At 47.9% G+C, this 19,996-nt stretch overlaps 1 protein-coding gene across 6 annotated transcripts in view; it reads left to right on the forward strand.

Annotated features, from left to right (window-relative positions):
- The window catches only part of LOC138516963 (uncharacterized), a 530,457-nt gene that overhangs the window by 198,274 nt on the left and 312,187 nt on the right, over positions 1 to 19,996 (forward strand). For all 6 annotated transcript variants that reach the window (XM_069632440.1, XM_069632443.1, XM_069632439.1 and 3 more), the window contains one exon: positions 7,236 to 7,367. In XM_069632440.1, the coding sequence (XP_069488541.1) occupies positions 7,236 to 7,367 (132 nt within the window). The remainder of the gene's footprint in view (positions 1 to 7,235; positions 7,368 to 19,996) is intronic.

Here is a 19,996-nt window from a genome sequence, read left to right on the forward strand (position 1 = left end):
TACCACCTGTGAAAAGGAATGAAACAAACTGTTTTTAAATGACCAAGATGAGTTTAATAAACGTTTGTTGTCAAATACAATTCTTGTAACTAATGGCATTCTGCTCGGACAAATGCTATCTAGACACTGCACACTATTGACCGACTTTCATGCGTTACAATGATATGTATATGTAATTTTGGATATAGTAGAAGACCATGAAATGGGAGTGGCATCACAAGCAGAGTATACTTACTCGTTACTCGGATTACGAGGACGAACAGTTGCTCGACGTTCGTGCATAAACACCATCATTATCCTCAACACGGACCGTGTGAGGCAGGCTGCCCTGAAGTCTGGCAGCTCGGTGATGCATTGCGGTCATGGCTTGCCTTCTGAAATGTAGGCCACGCATCCCGAGTTTTCACAGCAGCAGCAGTTCTCGTCCTCGATTGGCATTAGCTCTCACCGATTGCATGTGCACCAGGTGGAAACACCGTCCATGCGACTAGGTCCAGGCTCTTCAGCTGTTGAATCGTCCTCCCAACTGCCGTCCGTTTTCGCGTGTTTCCCTTTCTAGTAGTTCCTCCTCGGTATACTATGGTTCGTACATGTAATGCATTATTGTATCCATTGTGTGTTAAACAAACTAAAATAATTTATAGCGGTGGTACTGGTATCTGTTCACACGGGCTACAAGCAACGAAGGTAGCTGACCAGAGCACAGAAACGAGTCACAGAATACTCAAAGTAACACAGAGAGAGGAATGGAATCGAAAATCTGCTGCTGTGTGTTGTGAAACGGTCTGTTTATACTTATTGAGGAAAAAGGCGTCCTGCCATTTCCATGGCGACACGTCATTAGCTGAAGCGCAGCGAACGTTGACACGAGACGTGCTTTGGCGTTGTGAAATAGGCGGTACGCGTCTGCTGATGACAGGCTCAGGGTCGGGGGATATGATTTAGTGCTGCGAAAGCAGGTGAGCCAGGGGGCGATGGGGGAAATGATAGGATGATCACAAAATGGCAGCTCCCTGATGCCTGTTTTCGCGTGCGTTTAATGGACGAAAACTCGGCTAAGGTCCATAGAAAATTTTTCTAAAATCGAGCGACTTGGGCTTAAAAACACATGGCCGACCCTTAGGGCCAATAAAAAATGTTGACCGAACCATTCCTTAATGCCAAATATGAATAAAATATAACTGTAGGCGACGTGCAGCAGACTCTTATCGGCTATACAGAAGGAGGGAGCAATTCTTCTGGACCAAACCACTTCTCTAGTTTAGTTAGAAGTGTAAGGGAAGGAAATGGATTTCTGACACAGGATGGTGGGTTCTTTATTTTGGACATCCTAACAAGACTCTGTAGTATTTTAGTTTAGGCAGGGAAACCCATCTTGGAACTAGGGCAAGATAGTTTTCTTTTTCTTTTTTCCACCTTTGCCAACCAGCATGCAACTATTGTCAGACTCCTACTTCTGCGCCCTTACAGTGTGCAAGAGGATTTATATTGGGAGCATGAGGTGTGAATTGTAGGCACAAATCCGTGAGCATCTCAACTTTAGGTGATCCAAGACCCAAGATTACAGTTGGTGAATCATTGGCAAGAGAAACACCATTTGCATGATAATGATAAGAGATTCATTGGTCTACAGAAGGACACATGTCGAAGGAGGATCAGAAAATGAAACTACGCCAAATGGAGTCTAAAAGAAATCTGCAGAATGCTCACAACACATGGTCTTAATTGAGAACATGAGATGAGTGTATACTTATAGTAATCTCGATAGTAATTTTGGGACTAATCACTCGCCATACTGTGAAGTATATCATTTGTAGGATGCATGAGTTATTTGTAATACGGGGTTGTGTAACCTATTCTGATAGAAGGCAAAAGTTACCATCAGTGCACGCTCCGAATTGTCTCATGACCTAATAGGAATGTTATTGTAGTTTTCCTCCCTGTTCATCCCCCCTCTTCCTCCTTTTCTGTTACTGCACTTGCACGCTCTGAATTGTCTTCTCTTCCCTGCATTCTTTTTACTGCACTTGCACGATCCGAATGTCTCAAGACCTTGAAGGAACGTTATTGTTGTTTCTTCCCTGTAACACCATTTTTGCTGTATAGGCGCATAATAAAAGCCAAATAAAAGAAATAAAAAATATTAACATAATGTAATAGAGTTCAGTTTTAACTGTTAATTAAGTACTGTAAATTACAGATTGAGTAAACACCTGACACGTATGAACACTATAATGCCAGGTGGTCTGTGTTACCGAAACCTAGACTCATTTGCTGGTGCCAAGACATGCAGCTTTGACAATATTGGAGTATATTATACGGACACGTGATCGCGTCACCCATACCGGGTCTTGTTTGCAAAGTGACATCACATGTAACGTCACTGGAAAGACCATAGATCTAAAAGGAACAAAATGGTACCCGCAGTGAACTCATGCAGGACGCGCAACACAGCAAGTGAGCTTCTTACAGGGCGTCCTATATTTAAGGAATCTAGGTGAGTAGACATGAAGAGATGAAGATATATAGATATATATAGAATTATTCATTTTTTTTCCTTCCCTAAATTTGAGCAGTTTTACTCATTGGGGTAATCTCCTGTTTCTTCCAGAATTACTAAAAAGGTCTAAGTCAGAGTGAAGGCATCATACATGTTGAATACACAAATATTTTACTCACTAGCAATTGATGAGTAAATCTAACGTAAAAAATAACTTGTGACATTTAGTATCATCATGAGTTAGGATAAATGGTCCGGTCCCCCTGCCTTATTTTTAACAGTTATTAACAACATTGATTCTGTGTGTCATATGTACTTCATAGAGAGTCTCGTCTAATTCAGAGGTAAGCATAACTTACGTTATTACCACCATAACATTGGCAGTAATACATCTAATCTGGCGTAAGACGTTAGAGTTCTAGTGCGCTATTATCAATAAAGTTGAACTATTCATGGGATTGATGTGAACACAAATCCGTATTTTGGAGTATATGGGTTTGGGCAATGCACTGCAAAGGAACATTCAAGAGAATCACTTGAGATGTGGGACTTATCAATGAATATTGTATTCAATATATTATTTATTAACTAGTCTGAAAGCCCGTGCACAGGGCCAAAGTGCGTGAGGAGAGACATTTACAGTATGTTAATATTACATCTGTCCTTAAATATTTTTATGGCAACAGCTCCTTCTAGCTGTGACAACAGGCGAAGTGGGCAGTCTCTACGGCGCATGACTGCATCAGACAAATGTACATCTGCCCTTTTGTTATATTGAGGTAATATGCCCTGAGGTGGCAGGCCCACCCTGTATGTAACGGCCCGGCGGCCAAGTTAAGGGCCTAAGCGCAGCGGGGGTCACTTACTATAGGGTGTCGCCTCCACCGAGCGGCATATCGCCATTATCACCAGTGTAGTTGTCTACACGGGTGCTAATGGTGTATATGTAAAAACAAAAAGAACTTGCCTCAGATGCGCGACACGACACTGTGCAGTCCTTTTTGACAGGAAGTCTGTTTTCTATGTTGATGAAGTTATGTCATCAACATTGAAAATTGAATTCCTGTCGGAACAGGACTGCATGGTGCCAGGCCGTGCTTCTGAGTTAAGGTTTCTTTTTTATATTAAAAAATAAAAACACACACACACACTCTTAGCATCCGCATAGTAAGCTATGTGGGAGACATTGTGCTTGTGTGTGCAATGCTGCACAATATCTGCCTGAAAAGGAATGTTCCTCTACTTCCTGATGTGGGCATGCCACCCCCAGAGGATGAGGATGCAGTGCCTGTTGCAGAGGCAAATGCATGCGTTGCCAGAGATGACGTGAGGGATGGGAGATTGGCCCACCACAAACTGATGGACAATTTCTTCTGACACTTTCACATGGCACAAGGCATGCACAACTGTGTGACACTTGTCACCATCAATTTAACACAAAAGTGACACAATCTGGGATGTCCTTGCATTGATGAAGTTCAACGGTTTTAATGCAATGAAGTGCTCCAACTATCCCCCCCACCCCCCACCAACTCTCCTGCACACAATTAACCACCACCAACTCCCCATCACAGTATCCGCCCTCCCAACTCCCCATCACACTATCCCCCCTGCCCCCTCCTGCCTCCCACCACCAACTCCCCATCACAATAACCCACCTCCCAACATGTAGTGCGCATTGCGTTTGTTTGGATCACTTGCCACCCCTTTCCCACTGCTGTGACGCTCAGGGGTGCCCTTGGTGAACTGCCCCACGGCTGCTGTGGAGGGTGGCTGATGTGCCACCCCATCACTCCACCCTGTTGGCATGCCCAGCTTCTGGGTCTGCTGACATATGTCCCTGTCCACTGGGGACTCTTATGCTGGGCTGTCATTTGTGCATGCACTTGTGTTGGGGGTTAGGGGATTGACTCGCCTCCTGCCTCATGGCTGCTTGTACCCACATCCGCACTGCTGAATTCCTCTATCCCTCCGATGTCCAGGACTGTACTGCATTTCTCCTCCCAGGCGGTGAGGACCAGTGGCTCCACAGGGCCTCCTCCAGTCGCCACGGACTCCTGGAGATGTTGGGACAGCAGTCCCGGCACCCTGACCGTCGGGTCATTCCACTGCTTGCGGCAGTCCTCTCCAGAACGGGGTACACTTGCCACGGCTGACACCTTCTGGCAGATGGTATTCCAGATGGCTGTCCTGCTCTGCCCGGTGGCCGTCCTCGGCCGACTGCTACATAGTTCGTCACAGTAGGCAATGACCTCATCTGTGGGGACCACCAGCTCCCCCTCACTAAATATGGGTTTGCGCAGGAGTTTTTCTGCCACCTTGCCTCTTGTGCTCGGCGGAAAGTGCGCCGGATTACCGCCTTGTGATGAGACCCAAATGTTTGTGGCATGACCTATATTTGTTCTTCATTGTCGGCTGTAGCATTTTCTAACCAAATGTCTCCACAGTAAGGACTTGCCTGCTTCTTTCTTTTTCTGTGGGATTTGGTGCCCTCTTGAGATTACAAATTTGCATTGATTCTACTACTTCCTATAACCTTATTATGTTGGTGTTTCCCATGAATTTACCCCAAATCTAAGGACTTCTCTGTTCAGTGTTTCTTTCCCTACTTTTTGTCTAGGCCCGCCGATCAATCTATACATTCTGACTAAGCAGTTCTGTAATTGTAGTAGGAAGATTGACTACCAAGGATGAGGTATTTTAATGTTTTACCCGACATAGAACATTGTGGCTGTTGACATGTCTGTCCATTAAGTTGTTACTTGCAGTTGTTGAAACTCAAAGATCTAGGCCACCAATTCCGTGGACCCTTTCTTTAGCATTAAAAGCTCCATGTGTGCGTTCTTTGTGACACATTTTTGTTCAAACATTGCTTTGAATTAGTCAAGGAAGTTATCTTAGTCTTGTAACCAAGGACCTTTCTCTTTAGTCCATGGTGTTGACCATCCCAGGTCACCCTTTCGTAGGAAGGTTAACCTAAATGTTACCTTTGCTTCTCCTGAATGAAATAGTTGAGGCTTTGCATGTAACTGACACTGAGATAAACAAATATTCAAGTTACTCCGACCTCCTCAATTATTTTCCGGATTGGCTTGCATCCATCCCTATGGTACATGAAAAGTAGGTTGGGTTTGTTACTACCTGATGGCCCCATATCACCTGTTGTGCTCCAGAGAGTATTCTTGCTTGTAGTGATCTAATTCAAAGAATTAAAAAGACAGAATAGATAGAATTTCCTGAATGGTTTGTGCAATCCCTGCTAAGAGATTGCCGGTGGTACATTAGTTTGGGCTTGGGAATATGTTGGAGCCTCAGACACTAAACACTTCCTTCCCTTGGCCCTGTTGCCAGGAGTGAAGTGCAACACAGTTGGGTCCCCAACGCCCAGGTGAAGACAGGGAAGCAAAACAAGGGTAGGTGAGGGACTGACTCTTCACAGGACTCCTTAGTAAGAGCACTCATAAACCAGTGAACCTGAGCAGTACCTCCGAAATTGAGCTTGTGTTCGTCTGTCATGTAGTAGCTTCACCAACCTGGGAGAGGGCTTTAGGCTGCGTTGCCTCGCCAAAACCCACCAGCTCTCTGCTGCCTCCCTTCTCCCCACACTTGCAGTAGTTGGTATTTTAGTTGACAGGAACAAATCATAGAGCACCAGGGACAAAACTGTCCTTCAAGTAAAGGCTTCCTAATGAAGGTGGCATGGCTGGGAAGGTACCCAAATTGTGGGTGGTCCTCCATCTCCTGGAAGTACATGGACTGTGAAACGCCAAAGCAAGAACCCTGCCAGGGGAAGGCATGTTGCAGGAGAGGGCAGGGGCTTGGATTTAACTGCATGGAACCGGAGTGCCGGGGACACAAGCACAGGGCAAGAGACACACGCAGAATAATGGGATTCAGGAGGAGCAAAACTGAAAAAACTGGATGTCCTCTGGTGAGGGCACCCCACTGCATAAACGAAGGGAAGGAACCACAAAGGTACAGGCAAAGTCAAGGTGCCATAACACATTGCCAAGCAACCTTTTCTTGCTTGTGGTGCCTTTTTTAAAGGCAGTTCTAATCTGGATGCTATTTTGTACATTTGGTCATTCCTAGTGGCCATTTTGGAATGGGGCTGAATTTAATAGAAACCCTCATTAACTAGTAATGCTCTAAGCACTTCTCCATTACATTTTTTCCTGGTAAATCATACTGCCTGCTTCCATGGGTGAAAACAAACTAATTGCCAGTAAGCAACCCTGTATCATGTGGTGAGGCAGTATAACTTAATCTGATTATCGATCTGTGAAGACATTCTGTTTTAGGGCTTAAATACTCACAATCTAGGACACTCCTGTGGAATAGGATTCCCTAGCACACAGAAAACACCCTTTTCTGTTCATGAAAGCCCTTTTGACTCCATTTCAGAGAGCCTCCGGGAGTGACTAGATTTAATTTTTTGCACCGTAACTTCCACTTGGGAACCCATCTATGAGTAACCATGCGCTAATTAAAAGGGACATGAAAGACCCTGTGCAGAATTTGACATGTGACTCACAAAACTCCCCAAAAACTGAAGTGTTATTGCAATGCTTTGTGTTTTCTTTTGTAGTGGTTGCTTGTCTTCAGCTAAAGCATTGCAACCTGATATTACAGAACCAAGCATGGATATCTCCTAGTCTCTTTAGAAGGGTATGTGTTTTGAATGAACATGCGTTAACTATTTGAGATAAACCATGCAATATACGCTCTTCCACAGCTAAAACAGAAGAACCGTCCACTATTGACGAGGATGATGAGGAGGGTGGAGGCTACTACACCCTTGATTTGGAGCCCCATGAAGAAGAGTATGAAGATGCGGAGGAGCAGGCCAGTCATGTTGGCGAGCAAGGTAAGTTTGCAGCAGGTGTATTTTTGGTTAGTGACTGATGCTTTTTATATATTAATTGAGAACTGTGCTTCTGTATTTTTGTTTAAAGATTGAGGTCTTAAAATCCATATATTATGTTCGAAGATAACTGGATAGCAGCTTCTATTTGAAGTCCTTGTCTCTTGAAGTTCCTGAGCATGCTTGCATCACAGGATCTCGATCTAAAAGTTTGATCCTCTTTGTTGCCAGGACCTTGAAGACTCTGTGCCGAATCAACCTGATTTTATTCTTCCCAGAACATCAGACAAGCACCATTGTGCCACCTGCCACTTTGGGCATGTACTGCTTTCTTTCCTGCGCTTGCACCACCAAACTCTCTGCCCATCTTTCATCACTGGCTCCTCAGCGGTGTTACTTAGCAAAAATATCTGCAGTAACTGATATTCCCTGATGAAGTAAACCTTCTTCCCTGGGCTCTTCTCAAACCATCACCAGCCTCAGAATCCAAATCCTGTGCCCAAGGACGACGGAGAAGCTTGCACTGCTGACCTCAATGTCTCCACCTTTTGGATCCTCTGGCCTTCAAACACAGAACCACTGAATCTCGAATGATCGTCCTTTCACTGTTACCTCCTGCACCAATGTGATGATGCTAGAACCTAAGGTGGTTTCCAAACAACATGCACTGTGATAGTTTATGGAATTTGCAAAAGCTTCTGTTGTAGAACTGCTTTTGAACTCTGTGTTTTGCCCTTTAGGCTTTCTGGCGCTTCTGGTGAGTCGATTATGCACTTCACCAGCATTGCATCTTTCATATATTCGCATGCTGTGAATATTCCCCATCGTCAGGCGGGAATCCTCAGTAAAATAGAGCAGTTTAAATTAAATTGAAAGTTCAGTCACTTTAGTGCTATATCGTCGTTTTGGGTCATACTGCCCACATCCAATAGGGAACACTCCCTTAACTAAGCCCCTGTCGTCCATCTTCAGATTTATTACTGCATGTTAGTGTTGGGCAATGAGACCTCTTCAACATCCCGGCCGCCGGTTAACATCGAAGACGAGTCAACTACGAACTTGGCCTACCTCATGGCGGCGTCAACGAGAAAGTGCCTGTTCAGGGTGTGGGCTGAGCGTCTATGTGGAGGATCACCACAAGGAATGCCTCTACTGCCTTCGCCCACAGCATGTCGTCAAGAACTGCGTGGCTGAAGGACGCCAGCAAGGCCTCTGATTCGGCTTCGGTGTGAAGTCATGCCTTGTAACAAAGTCCACAGACTTGCCATAATCCATGACGAAGCCATCTAAAACATCGTCAACGACAAAAACTTCTACTTCTATGAAAAATTCGACTCCAGGATCATCAACCAAGACGACATGACAGTCATCGACCTCAACCTCGATGGCTACGACCACAAGCACACCGACTATGGGTGATTCGTCCACCATACTGTCGTCAGCGACAGTCGACGAGTCAAAAATCTTTCCAGCCCATGGTCGCCGCAGCTGTTGGCCCTGAGACCAGCACCGACACAGCAGAAGCACGGGCAGATTGTCAAAGAACTGTGTACCCAAAGCTGAGGGTGGATCTACTGCCAGGTGGCCTTGTGGTCTCAGAACTGAGTCTTAAACAATCAGAAGAGGAGGAAACTGTTGTATCTGAGCAGCCATCCCCTCCTAGGGCTCTTCTACCGACGAGGCTGCCTCGGGGTGAGGCAAGCCTCATTACACCTCCACCTTTAACTCCTCTGCCGTCAGCGGGGATGATGCAGCCTCCACAACCTTTGCCCCAATGGAATCCTATGTTAACAGCAGGATCAGTCCGGCATCAACTATCATGCCATCAGAGGAATGTATTGTTGGATCTTATATCAACTCTGACAACTTTGGTGGCAAACTTGCACACACTCCCCCTGAGAGCACCAGTTGCCGAACCCAGCAAGCAGAGGCCATCTGAAGTTCCAGGACCCTCCAGAGAGCGTTACGAGATTCCTCGCCCCCCCACGCCGCAAGGGCACCGGTCGGCACCACAGTTACTGATGGATGAGGGAGCGGACACGGAATCCAAGGGAGACACGTCTCGTACTCATTCCGATAATGACGAGTTCGAGGATTTCGTCACTGCAGATGGTGAGCCAGATGCAATTCCTCTCAGGTTATCTCACCCCCACCCAACCCCCCTGACGAGATAAGAGCGTTCCATGCTCTCATGTTTAGAGCATCCACAGTGTTCGGTTTAGCAAAGAAAGGAAGGATTTTATATTGGCGCAGAGAACAACGCAGGAAGTCTAGCATGGCGATACCACTCCTGGAAGACATCTGGGAAGACGGCCTGGTAGCCATGGCACACCCGGCAACCGCACCTCAAACGGAAAGATCGGTTTGACAAAAAAGTACAGGGCTCCAGAGAGCGCTGCTGCCTGTCTGCGCACACAGTTCATTCCAGACTCTGGTTTCGGCGGCAGCCAGGAAGAGGTCGGCCAACCCATCTTCATCCTGCTCAGTTCCCCAGACAAAGGAGGGCAAGCACCTTGATGCCTTCGGAAAAAGGATAATCACAACAGCGGCCTCGACTATCAAGGCGGCGAGCGCTATGGCCATACTCGCCAGCTATGATCGCAAATTATGGTACAAGTTGGGGCCGCTGTTGGAATTCTTGCCCGAGGACAAGAAGCGAGAGGCACTGGTCATTCTCCATGAGGATGGGATCGCATCTGGACACGCCATCAGTCAACAGCGCTGACACAGGTTATCGCCAGATAGGTAACAAGGTTGGCTTAAGGCCACCGACTTCAGACCAGAGGTCCAATCCTGTGTCACAGACATGCCTTTTGATGGCACAGCCCTGTTTGGGGAAAAACGTGGATGCGGCGTTACAGGCCAGACCCAGCACATCAACCTGCTGGAGCTACGAGTGATATTCGGGGGCACTGAAATCATTCCTTCCCCTCCTCGGAGGGGAGGTGGTTCGGATGTACACAGACAACACACATCCATGTTTTACATCCGCAAGCAATTGTTGTGCAGATCGCCACAGCTTTCCATGGAGGCCCATGCGCTCTGGCACTCTGGCATTGGGCGCTAAAACTGAACATGTTCCTGATTCCCCACCATCTACCGGGGATCCACAACACTCTGGCAGACTCCCTCAGCAGGGAGTTGCGCACTTGCCATGAATGGTAGTTGTACGAAGACCAACTACACCTGTTGTTCCAGGAGTGGGGCATCCTGGAGATCGATCGGTTTGCAAGACCTTTGTCAGCCAGTTTCCTGATCTGGACTGCTTGGGGGATGACTTTGCATTCCCATGGGAGGGGGCATTCCTGTATGCTTTTCCCCAAATTCCTCTGGTGCCACGAGTTCTGCACACAACAGTATCAGTGCAAACTGATATTAGTGGCCACTGCGTGGCTGAGAAAGTATTGGAACTCGGAGCTCCTGGTTCTTTCGGTGACCACTCTGATCAGGCTACCCCTGTACCAGTCGCTCTTGTCCAGGAACCAGGGAACGGTTCTGCACCACAACCCAGCCTTTCTCAATCTGACAGCCTGGCTTCTGGATTCCTAGAATTTGGGATCCTCTCCCTCCCGCAGGGTTGCCAGGAGGGGTGCTGGCTAAAGCAAGGGCCCCTGCCACTCTGAAATGCTACAAGAGCAAGTGGAAGCGTTTCCAGGTGTGGTGCAGAAGGCATCACCTGCGTCCCCAGACCATCAAACCAGAGGATCTACTACTGGGTTTGATGCACTCCTCCACTAAAGTGCACCTTGCCGCAATCTGCAGATACTGCCCGTCCTCAGGGGGGGGGGGGGTATCTGGGGGGAGGGGGGGAAATCTTCTGTGTTTCCATCGGCTAGTGAAAGAGTTTCTACGATGTCTGTTTTCGTTAATTTCCTCCAGTCCGTCTCCCCGCACCAGCCTGGGAACTCGTACTGCTCACAAGGCTTATGAGTCCCCCCTTTGAGCCCATGCACCAGGCATTCATCAAGCGCCTGTGATAGAAGACTGCTTTTTTGGTGGTGAAGCGAGTGGGAGAGATACAGGCATTTTCTTTGAAACCGCCTTATTTTAGGTTCCACAAGAACAAGGCTGTATTGCGAACTAATCAAGGTTCATACCCAAGGTACCTACAACCTTAACTAACAGGTGGTGTTACCAGTGTTCTTGGGCTCTCCCGCATCTCTGGCAGAGCGCACCCTGCACACACTGGATGTGGTGCATGCCCTCAAGTACTATATGGCCTGCTCAAAGTCACTCTGTTTAACGGATCAACTGTTTGTCGCATTCGGACTGACAAAGCCCGGCAAGGCTGTCTCCAAGTCTTCTATTGCCAGATGGATTGCAGCCTGCATCTCAATCTGCCATTCTCAAATGCTGGAGAAGGAATGTTACTTACCTGTAACTCCTGTTCTCCAGCATTGGTATCTTCCATAGATTCACATGCAACCCTCTCACCCCTCATGGCTCGTCATTTGTCTCTTACTGGCACTTTACGTGCGCTTGCCAAATCTGAAGATGGCCGACAGGGTGGAGTTAATGGAGTGTTCCCTATTGGCTGTGGACAGTATGACCCAAAACGTCAATCGAGCACTAAAGTGACTGAATTTAACTGCTATATTTTACCGAGGGTTCCCAGCCTGATGGGGAATATTCACAGCATGTGAATCTATAGAAGATACCGATGCTGGCTAATAGGAGTTACAGGTAAGTAACTTATTCGTTATCTTTTTCCATGGGGTTCTGCTCTGGTTACGGAGGTCCAAGAGGTTAGTTTCCACCACCTAGTCCCCCCATTACAAGAGTGCGAAATACTGACTCAGCCACAGGAGAAGAGGTGGATGAGAAACTTTAGGCCGCTGACACAAGGTTCGCCAATCTGCAGAAAAGGAAAAAGGGCACAGAGGGAAATGGTCTGCCCACAATCTCACACTCCCTCCTTAATCCTAAATCCCCACTTAGGGCAATGTGATGATGAGCTAAACACCAACCCACCACCCCAGGCACCTATAAAACATCTTTGTATTTGTTTTACCGATTTGCTTTAGGCCTATTTTTATTTTAAAAAGCATAAGATAGACCCTCGCACCCACCCTTCATTCCCTTCCTTACCATCCAACGACCATTATTGTGATTTTTAAAAAAAGCGGCATAAAATTCAGGCAAAAAAAGCCAAAATTGCCATTTGGCAAAAGTAGGTTATACCACCCCACAGTCTCTCCCGAATACCAGGGACCATAGTACAGAATACCTGCCCATTGGCACAAGAGCCTGACGCGCCAGCCCGCAGAGGCATCTAACGGAGTCTGGATCGCAATGAATAGCATTATAATTGTTCTTTCAATAGCAAAGATTGGTTTCTAGTGGGGGATCGGGATTCGAACCTGTGTTGCTGCGTTGTCTTGCTTCCAGGACAAGCATGTTGCCCCGGAGCTATCCCACCTCTAGGTAGTACGTATAGCCGTGCCTTCAAACACTTGTGTATAGACGAGTTATAAATGCCATATCATATCATAGGTTAACAGCATAAATGGGACCTAGAACCACACTGGGTACGGAGAGACAGTTCTGCAGAGTCAATATTCAAAAGATTGCTTGTAGTAGCCCAGCTGGATTTCAAGCTCACACCAAGCAAGTTGAAATAGTCCTAGGCCAGTAGCAAAGATGATCCTTAAGAACATCCATGCTGGCACTTAGTGTTCCAAGGCATCGAGGGGTTAAGTAAGGAAGTCATTCTGAAGCAGTCCAGGGTGTCGCGGCCAGTCTTCTGGGAACAAGGAAGTACCTGACCAGGCACACAGGGAACGGCAGGGATGGGAAAGGTAGGGTTCTGTAAGGCAATCGGGTGATAATTTCAATTCTAATTTTGGCACGACACTGTATCAAGGCATGGTGCCTGAAAATGACGAGACAACCGTGGGTTGAACAAATTACCAAAAGAGGCAGGTCTTCACAGCTACTTGAAATTACAAAAGTGCCCATTATCTAGATGGATAAAGCAGAGTTTTCCAGAGCTGCGGTGCCGAAACAGCAAACCTGCATCCTCCACTGTATTTAAACGTGTATTTGGGAAATGCAAGTCGTTTTTGTCCTATTTTCGTAATGGGTGGGATTGGGCTATACTGTGAACTTTGCTTTGCAGATATATAGGACCAGGCACTTAAAAACAAAGCAAAGAACCTTCAAGATTATCTGACATCTAAAAGCAGCCAGTGAAGAAAGTGACAAAACAGCACTGGGTTCTATGCGAGGGAGTTTAATATTGGGCGAACTGCCACAGTCTGAACTTGTTCAAATTGATAATTCGGGATACCAAAGTAAAGTGAAATGGAATAGTTTTCATCGGGAAACCAACGACCATGGTAAGGTAATCTCTCTCAATAGAAGGAGATCTTCAGAAAAGACCTGACTTTTTAGGCGTTGATTGACTTGAGCATTTACGTTCGTCCTATTGCCACTAGAAACCCAGGTGTCTTAACTTTGGGACAAAGCTCATGGGAATGCCAAAAATAATGGGTTCCACTTGACTGGGCTCACAATTTGTTTATGGCCCAGAAAAGGATGACCTCTGTCTAAACTGCCATTTCACGAGTGTGACAAAATATGCGCACATTTGTCCAATCAATGTCCTGGTCATCCGTTTGAGAAGCGCCTGGAAGACAGACCTTACCAAAAGTGTCCTGCCTTCTTTATCTGCATATTCCAAAATAAGACCCCAAACTTGGAGTAAAGCAGTGTCATGCCCAGGGAAAAAACTATCTATTAATACATTGTGTTCAATGAAATTTAAAGTTGTGATGTGACTTCTTGTTCTAAAGGTTTTGAAATCCAAGTGAGACCGGCTACCGGACAGTAATTATTCAGTACAAAGGTCCCACATTTTTTTTTTAAATGAGAATTGAGTTTCAATTGCACTGGGACTATGCCCTCAGAGAATGTATTTACCACAAGTAGCGCAGGCTAGGAAGGCTGCCTGAGCTTGAGCTCCACTACCCCTTGCCCCTCTGAAGGAGATTTGAGCTGAATGGAGAAGCCGCGCCCCAAACAGGGTGATGGCATATGCCGGCGAGGATGAAGTGAAAGGAGTGACGTTTTTTCTAAGGCCCGAAAAGAGACCCCGAGTTGTGTACATTACCCCTCGCTGGGGCAGAGCAGAGGGGGGGGGGACCCTGTTGCTGACAAATGAATGAAAGTTCTGCCGGAGATTGGGCTGTGGGCACAGCGTTGGCGGCGGGGGCTTTAGCATCCCTGGAGGGGAGTAGCGGATCAGAGGACCCAGCGGGTCACATAGTTGCATCCAGGCCCCAGGAGGCAGTGATCGGGGACGTCGGAGCTGCACAGAAGAGGCCTTGGAGTAAGTGGGGGCAGTTGTGTCCTCACTTGGGCCCGACACAGAGATGGCCTGGAGCACCTGACTTCCCTTTTCATGTGGCGAGAATTTGGCCTCGGCATGCATCTGTGTGGCCTGGTGTGGGTTGCTGGGCTGGGCGCTGATCTTGCTCTGTGACGTGAGATCCTTGCTGGTGTACGAAGCGGAGCTGGAGCTTTGCTTAGGCCTGTGGTTTTGGTGCGGAGAAGGGAGACTGCAAGGGCGTGCAGAGAACTAAGCCCCCAGCGGGGGAGCATCAGAGCCAACTGTGGTGTCTCCCGTGGACCCCTGGCATCGGAGTTTAGAGGCCTGGGCACTGAAGGCAGAGAGTGAGGTGTTGTGGTGGTGGTGGTGGTGGTGTGCACCAAGGCTGCATTTGGATGGCCGAGTGCAGCGGAAGGACAGCTGCATGATTTGGCCCAGCAGGCTCCTGGTAGGAGTTTCCGTGCTTTGGTCTGGTGACACTGGAGCAACAGGTTTGGAGCACTGGTAGCCCGCCCCTCAGTGACTGGCAGGGTGAAGTTATTGGTGGCCTATCTGGTGCAGTGGTGGCTGCTTGGTGCTTGCACCCCTTTTTCATAGGGCAGTGTTGCGGCTTTCTTGTCCCTACTCTTGGGAGCAGTCGGAGGGCTTGTAGGCACAAGGAACCCAGGAGGTTGTGGGGGTTTTGGGTGGACTAAGGTGCGAAGGAGGTTGGGAGTGCCTTTCGCTGGTGTATGGGGTGGGGTCCACGAGGTGTCCTCTCCCGGCGGAGAACTGGCCTTGGAGGAAATGCAGCAGAACGTGGCTCTCCGGCTGCAGCGCTTTGCCACAATGGAGCAGGAAAGTGGGATGGGGCCTGCCAACTCAAGGGGCCCAGTGCACATACAGGCACCCTCTACTGAAGAGGATATAAGACATTTTACAGGAGATAAATAAAAGCTTTACGGGGAGAGGTGCATGCCTTGGTGTCAGATCGGCGAGGGAAGGGGAAGGTGGAGGTGATGGAAAATAGGCTCGAGGCCAACCAACTCATTGCGGATTTGTTTGAAATGAAGGTGGAGGGGTGGCTAACAGATCTAGAGACTAGGGAAGAGGATGTGAATCTCACATTGGATGACAGGCAACACAGCAATAATTTGAGGATTTCTGGACCGAAAGAACAGATGGGGAGACCCTGACTGAGGTGCAGAGGAAGGTGAAGGCCCTCATGAACTCCTTGTTTGCTGCTGATGGGGAGGTGGCGATTGAGAGGGCCCACCGTGGGGGTCTGGCCAGGGGCAAGCACTTCGCTCAGTGATGGTCAAGTTTCTGAGATAGCCTGACAGGGTGGCGCTGCTGGACAAAGCAAAGTTACAGCAAGTTATCCAGTTTGAACGGGAGTCTGTCCACATTTACCAGGAACTTTCCAATTTAACTTTGGCACATCGACAGAGTTTAGGAGGTTGGAGCCTGATGTTTTATTTCTCCAGGAGACTAGGTTGATACAAGGGGAGGAGAAGAGAATTCATTGTGGCTTGATTGGGTGCGTGTATTGGGCCTCTGGGGATGTGAAGAAGTGGGGATCCTGGTACACAAAAGGTTGAAGTTGGAGGAGGTGGGGGTTTGGAGTGAGGGTCGGGCACTGATGGTGTCTGGGGTGATTGAGGGAGTGCGCTTCATTTGCTACGGTCTACGCTCCTAACCAGGGGTAATTATGATTTTTGAAGAGTGTTTGACCAGTCGAGGAGAAAATGCACAGGGCATTTGATTTAGGGTGGGGGAGAGACCTCAATAAGACTGGCCAAAGGGGACAGGGACTCCCTTGCGATATGTGGAGGTTATTTCATCTTCAGGATAGGGTTTTTACCTTCTCCCCATCGCACAATACTTTTACTCTGTGATGACCACTTCGTACCCTCTGCAAAACCTTTGGTGTAATGACAATAAGGGGAACGTTTCCCAGAGGGAATCCTTTCTGACTCCTTGCTGCAGTCTTGTGTTTTCATCTCCAGCTCCGGAGGCTCTGCCCACTTCCGGAAAGACGGTATATCCGGACGGCAAACCCCAGGCTCGTCGCGTTGCTACTCTCTTAGGAGTATGCCCACGCTCTGTGAGTTCGCCTAAGGATTATTCTCTCTAGGTTGCTCCAGAATTCTAATTTCATATTCATGCCTTTCCTCTTTTCTCTTACCAATACAGATCTGTTACTCTGTCTTCAGACCGAGGCCTCGTTCGGCTCAGTTAATCATCTTTGTTCAATCTCCTATGAGAACGTCGCTGCCAGACGTCACAGTAAGCGTCAGACTCCGCCTCTTTTCTCGTAGGCATTATTCTACGCATAGGACGCGTTTCCCATTCTTCCTGTTTTCACTGCGCTCTTCCTATTCTTTGTCCATCGGCAGAATCAGACTTTTGTTCCAACTTGTACTCGACGCATCGGTTCCTCTTTGGTTCGGAACACTCAATCTGTTCGTACCCAAACGAATCTCAGTCCCAATCTGAGGTATAGGATTTCGAAGATATTTTCATTCAGCGGTGAGTTCGCTAGGCTGGATCTGTCTAACGCTTTCCATTTCTCCTTTCTACTTTTCTTTCGTTCTGTCTCAGATTTCAATGGGAAACATCCTTAACTGCACCTTCAACATTTAACTCTAAAGATTCACGGTCCGAGGGTAAGAAAGACAGGAAAAGGGGGTGCTTTTAGGGGAGAGACTTACCATTTTTATAACATTCTCCTCTCTCTTTCGGATACTGTAGACATCCAGCCCTGGTACCTATTCTATGGGTAAAGACAAGAGTTCCACTTCAGCCTGACAGCCTGTCCCAAGGAGAAGGCATTCAGGAGTCTACGAACACTCGCTGCTCTTCTCAGGGTTTTTTCCCTTCGGGGTTTCCCTGTGGCCTTCACTGAGCCCAAGCCTCGGGCCAGGGTCCGGAGAAGGTCTCAGGGGGATTTCCTTTTGCCACGATCACGATGCGGAAGACATCCTTTCCTGTACCGGGCAGAGAGAAGACGGCTAGCAGGATACCGGTAGGTGCATGGTGGGCCATTTCGTACTCTGGGTGAAAAGTGGAAAATTTAGCATAACATACTTGCATTGATAATATCTGTCGGAGAGCTGCGAGACTGGGCTTTGGGTTGTAAGATAATCCCGGTTAGTTGGTCGGATCATGAGATGTTGTGCTTGGAACAGGCATTTAGGGTTGAGTTGGAGGGAGCCATCTGGATGGGGCGTCTTAAAACTATCGAGATTAATTTGTTTCCCAGACTATTCTTCTTTCAGGTGCTTCCTGTTTTGGTACCCGACTCCATGTTTAATGAAATTAAGAGCAAGGTACTGTGTATTTTGTGGCAAGGAAAGGGGACGAGGGTGGCGTATAATGTGCCGATACTGCTGAAGGAGAGCGGAGTGGACCTCCCTGATTTTTACTTGTATCACAGAGCAACCCAGCTGCGGGTGTTGGTACCTCATTTGCGGGAATAGGGAGAGAGGCACTGGGTGGGTCTGGACATCTATCCTGCTGTCCTGCTACGGTGGGGTAATGGTTGTGGGCCTGCGCGATAACCTCCCAGGTAGAACCATGGACCGTCCAATTATGGGAGTGATATGGAGTTTATGGCACAGGGGGCGTGGAATGGCAGGGATTACCACATGGCCCTCGCCACTCATGAGTGTCTGGAGTGCGGGAGCATATTCAGAATTTGGGCCGGTTTCAGAGTTGGTTGAGGCGGGGTTGATGACGGTCAGGCAGCTTTGAAAGGGGAGTCAGTTTGTCTCCATTGGATACTTGGAGGAGGCGCTAGGTATTGGGAGGATATCTGTTTTCTCGTATCTGCAGTTGAAGGGATTGATTACAGCAGAGGCTTGCAGATACAGAGGGAGATTACCCCGTTGCAAAAGGTCTTGGATACTGGAAAGAAGATAAAGGGGTTGATTTCTCTGTTGTATGCCACTTTAGTGGAGGCTGGTACAGGGATGACTGAGGGCCTTCGGGAAAGATGGGTTGAGGGACTTCGGGTGGAGGTAGATGAAGCACTATGGCAGATGATGTGTAGCAGAGCATTCAAGTTGTCCATTGCTTGCCAATATAAGCTCCATGGTATTACATTTGTTGCATAGGTGGCAGTATGACCCGGTGGGTCTTTCTAAGATGTATGAGGGGGGGGGGGAGAATGAGCCTGTTGTGCTGCCATGAATGTGGAGCTCTAGCAGATTTTTGGCACATGTGGGTATGTGATGAGGTACAGGTTTATTGGGCAGAGGTGCCTGGTTTGATCAAGGAAATAGATGGGGGCTCAAATGTGCAGATGCCACTACTCGCATTGTTTGGTTTGGAAGAGGTGGACGGGGAATATTGTGGTCTGCCTCAAAAGGTTCTCTTTTTTTGTTGTTTGCTGCGAATCCGAGTGATTGTCCCGCGGCTGGAATTACCGCAGGCAAATCGTTTGCATGAGAAAGGTGCGAACTACCAAAAGTTTGCACCTTTCTCATGCGAACACACATACATTCTCACAGCCACACACAACACACCCATTACACACACCCCCCACCCACACCCTCAGCACATCCCCAACATAAACCACACTTACCTTGTCTTCACGCTGGGTTCCTGCACAGTTCCCTTTCACTGACGTGATCGGGAACCGGCGCTGTAGGGTCCTTTTCTTCTCTCTTTTTTTTTTTTTAAACGGAAGGCTGCAGGGGTGTCCCCCGCAGCCCCCGCTCACTATACCATGAAGTATAGTGAGCGGGGGGATGTGGGGGACAACCCCGCAGCCCCCGTTTTTTTTTAACCTTTTGGTGTTTGAACCTTTGGTGGTAGTATTGAACCTTTTGATGCTGGAAAATCGTCCTAAACCGTTGGCCGCATGTGTGTGTCTGGCCATGCAGTGGAAGAAACCTTTGCTTCCGGGGAAAGTCAAATGCGTCAATAAGGCGAAGAATATTTGTTATGGAATGGATTATGGCAGCCCTACCTGGGATAGGTGCGGAAAATGGAGGTGGAATGGAGTGATTTGTTCAGCAGATTCATGCCCTCGTGAGGAATGGGGGGTGAGGAGTGGTGCTGCAGGAAGGCCGAGGGGGCCTAGGCTGTCCCGAAGCGTGTGTGTGTGTGTGTGTGTGGGGGGGGGGGGGATTGCTAGCTCTTTCCTTTCAGTGGGTGGTGAAAGCGGTGTGCTGAGGCATTGGCTGAGGAGGGAGGTGGTTTTGTAGATAAGTAGATGTCATTTCTCGTGCCTGCCCCCTCACTTCCGTCATACTGGAAGAATAGCAGGAAGATTTTGTGCATGACACTAAGAATTATCCCAATAATTCATCGAAGA

This window comes from Ambystoma mexicanum, chromosome 6q, assembly GCF_040938575.1.
Source record: "Ambystoma mexicanum isolate Mex_15411 chromosome 6q, UKY_AmexF1_1, whole genome shotgun sequence".
Lineage (NCBI taxonomy): Eukaryota > Metazoa > Chordata > Amphibia > Caudata > Ambystomatidae > Ambystoma > Ambystoma mexicanum.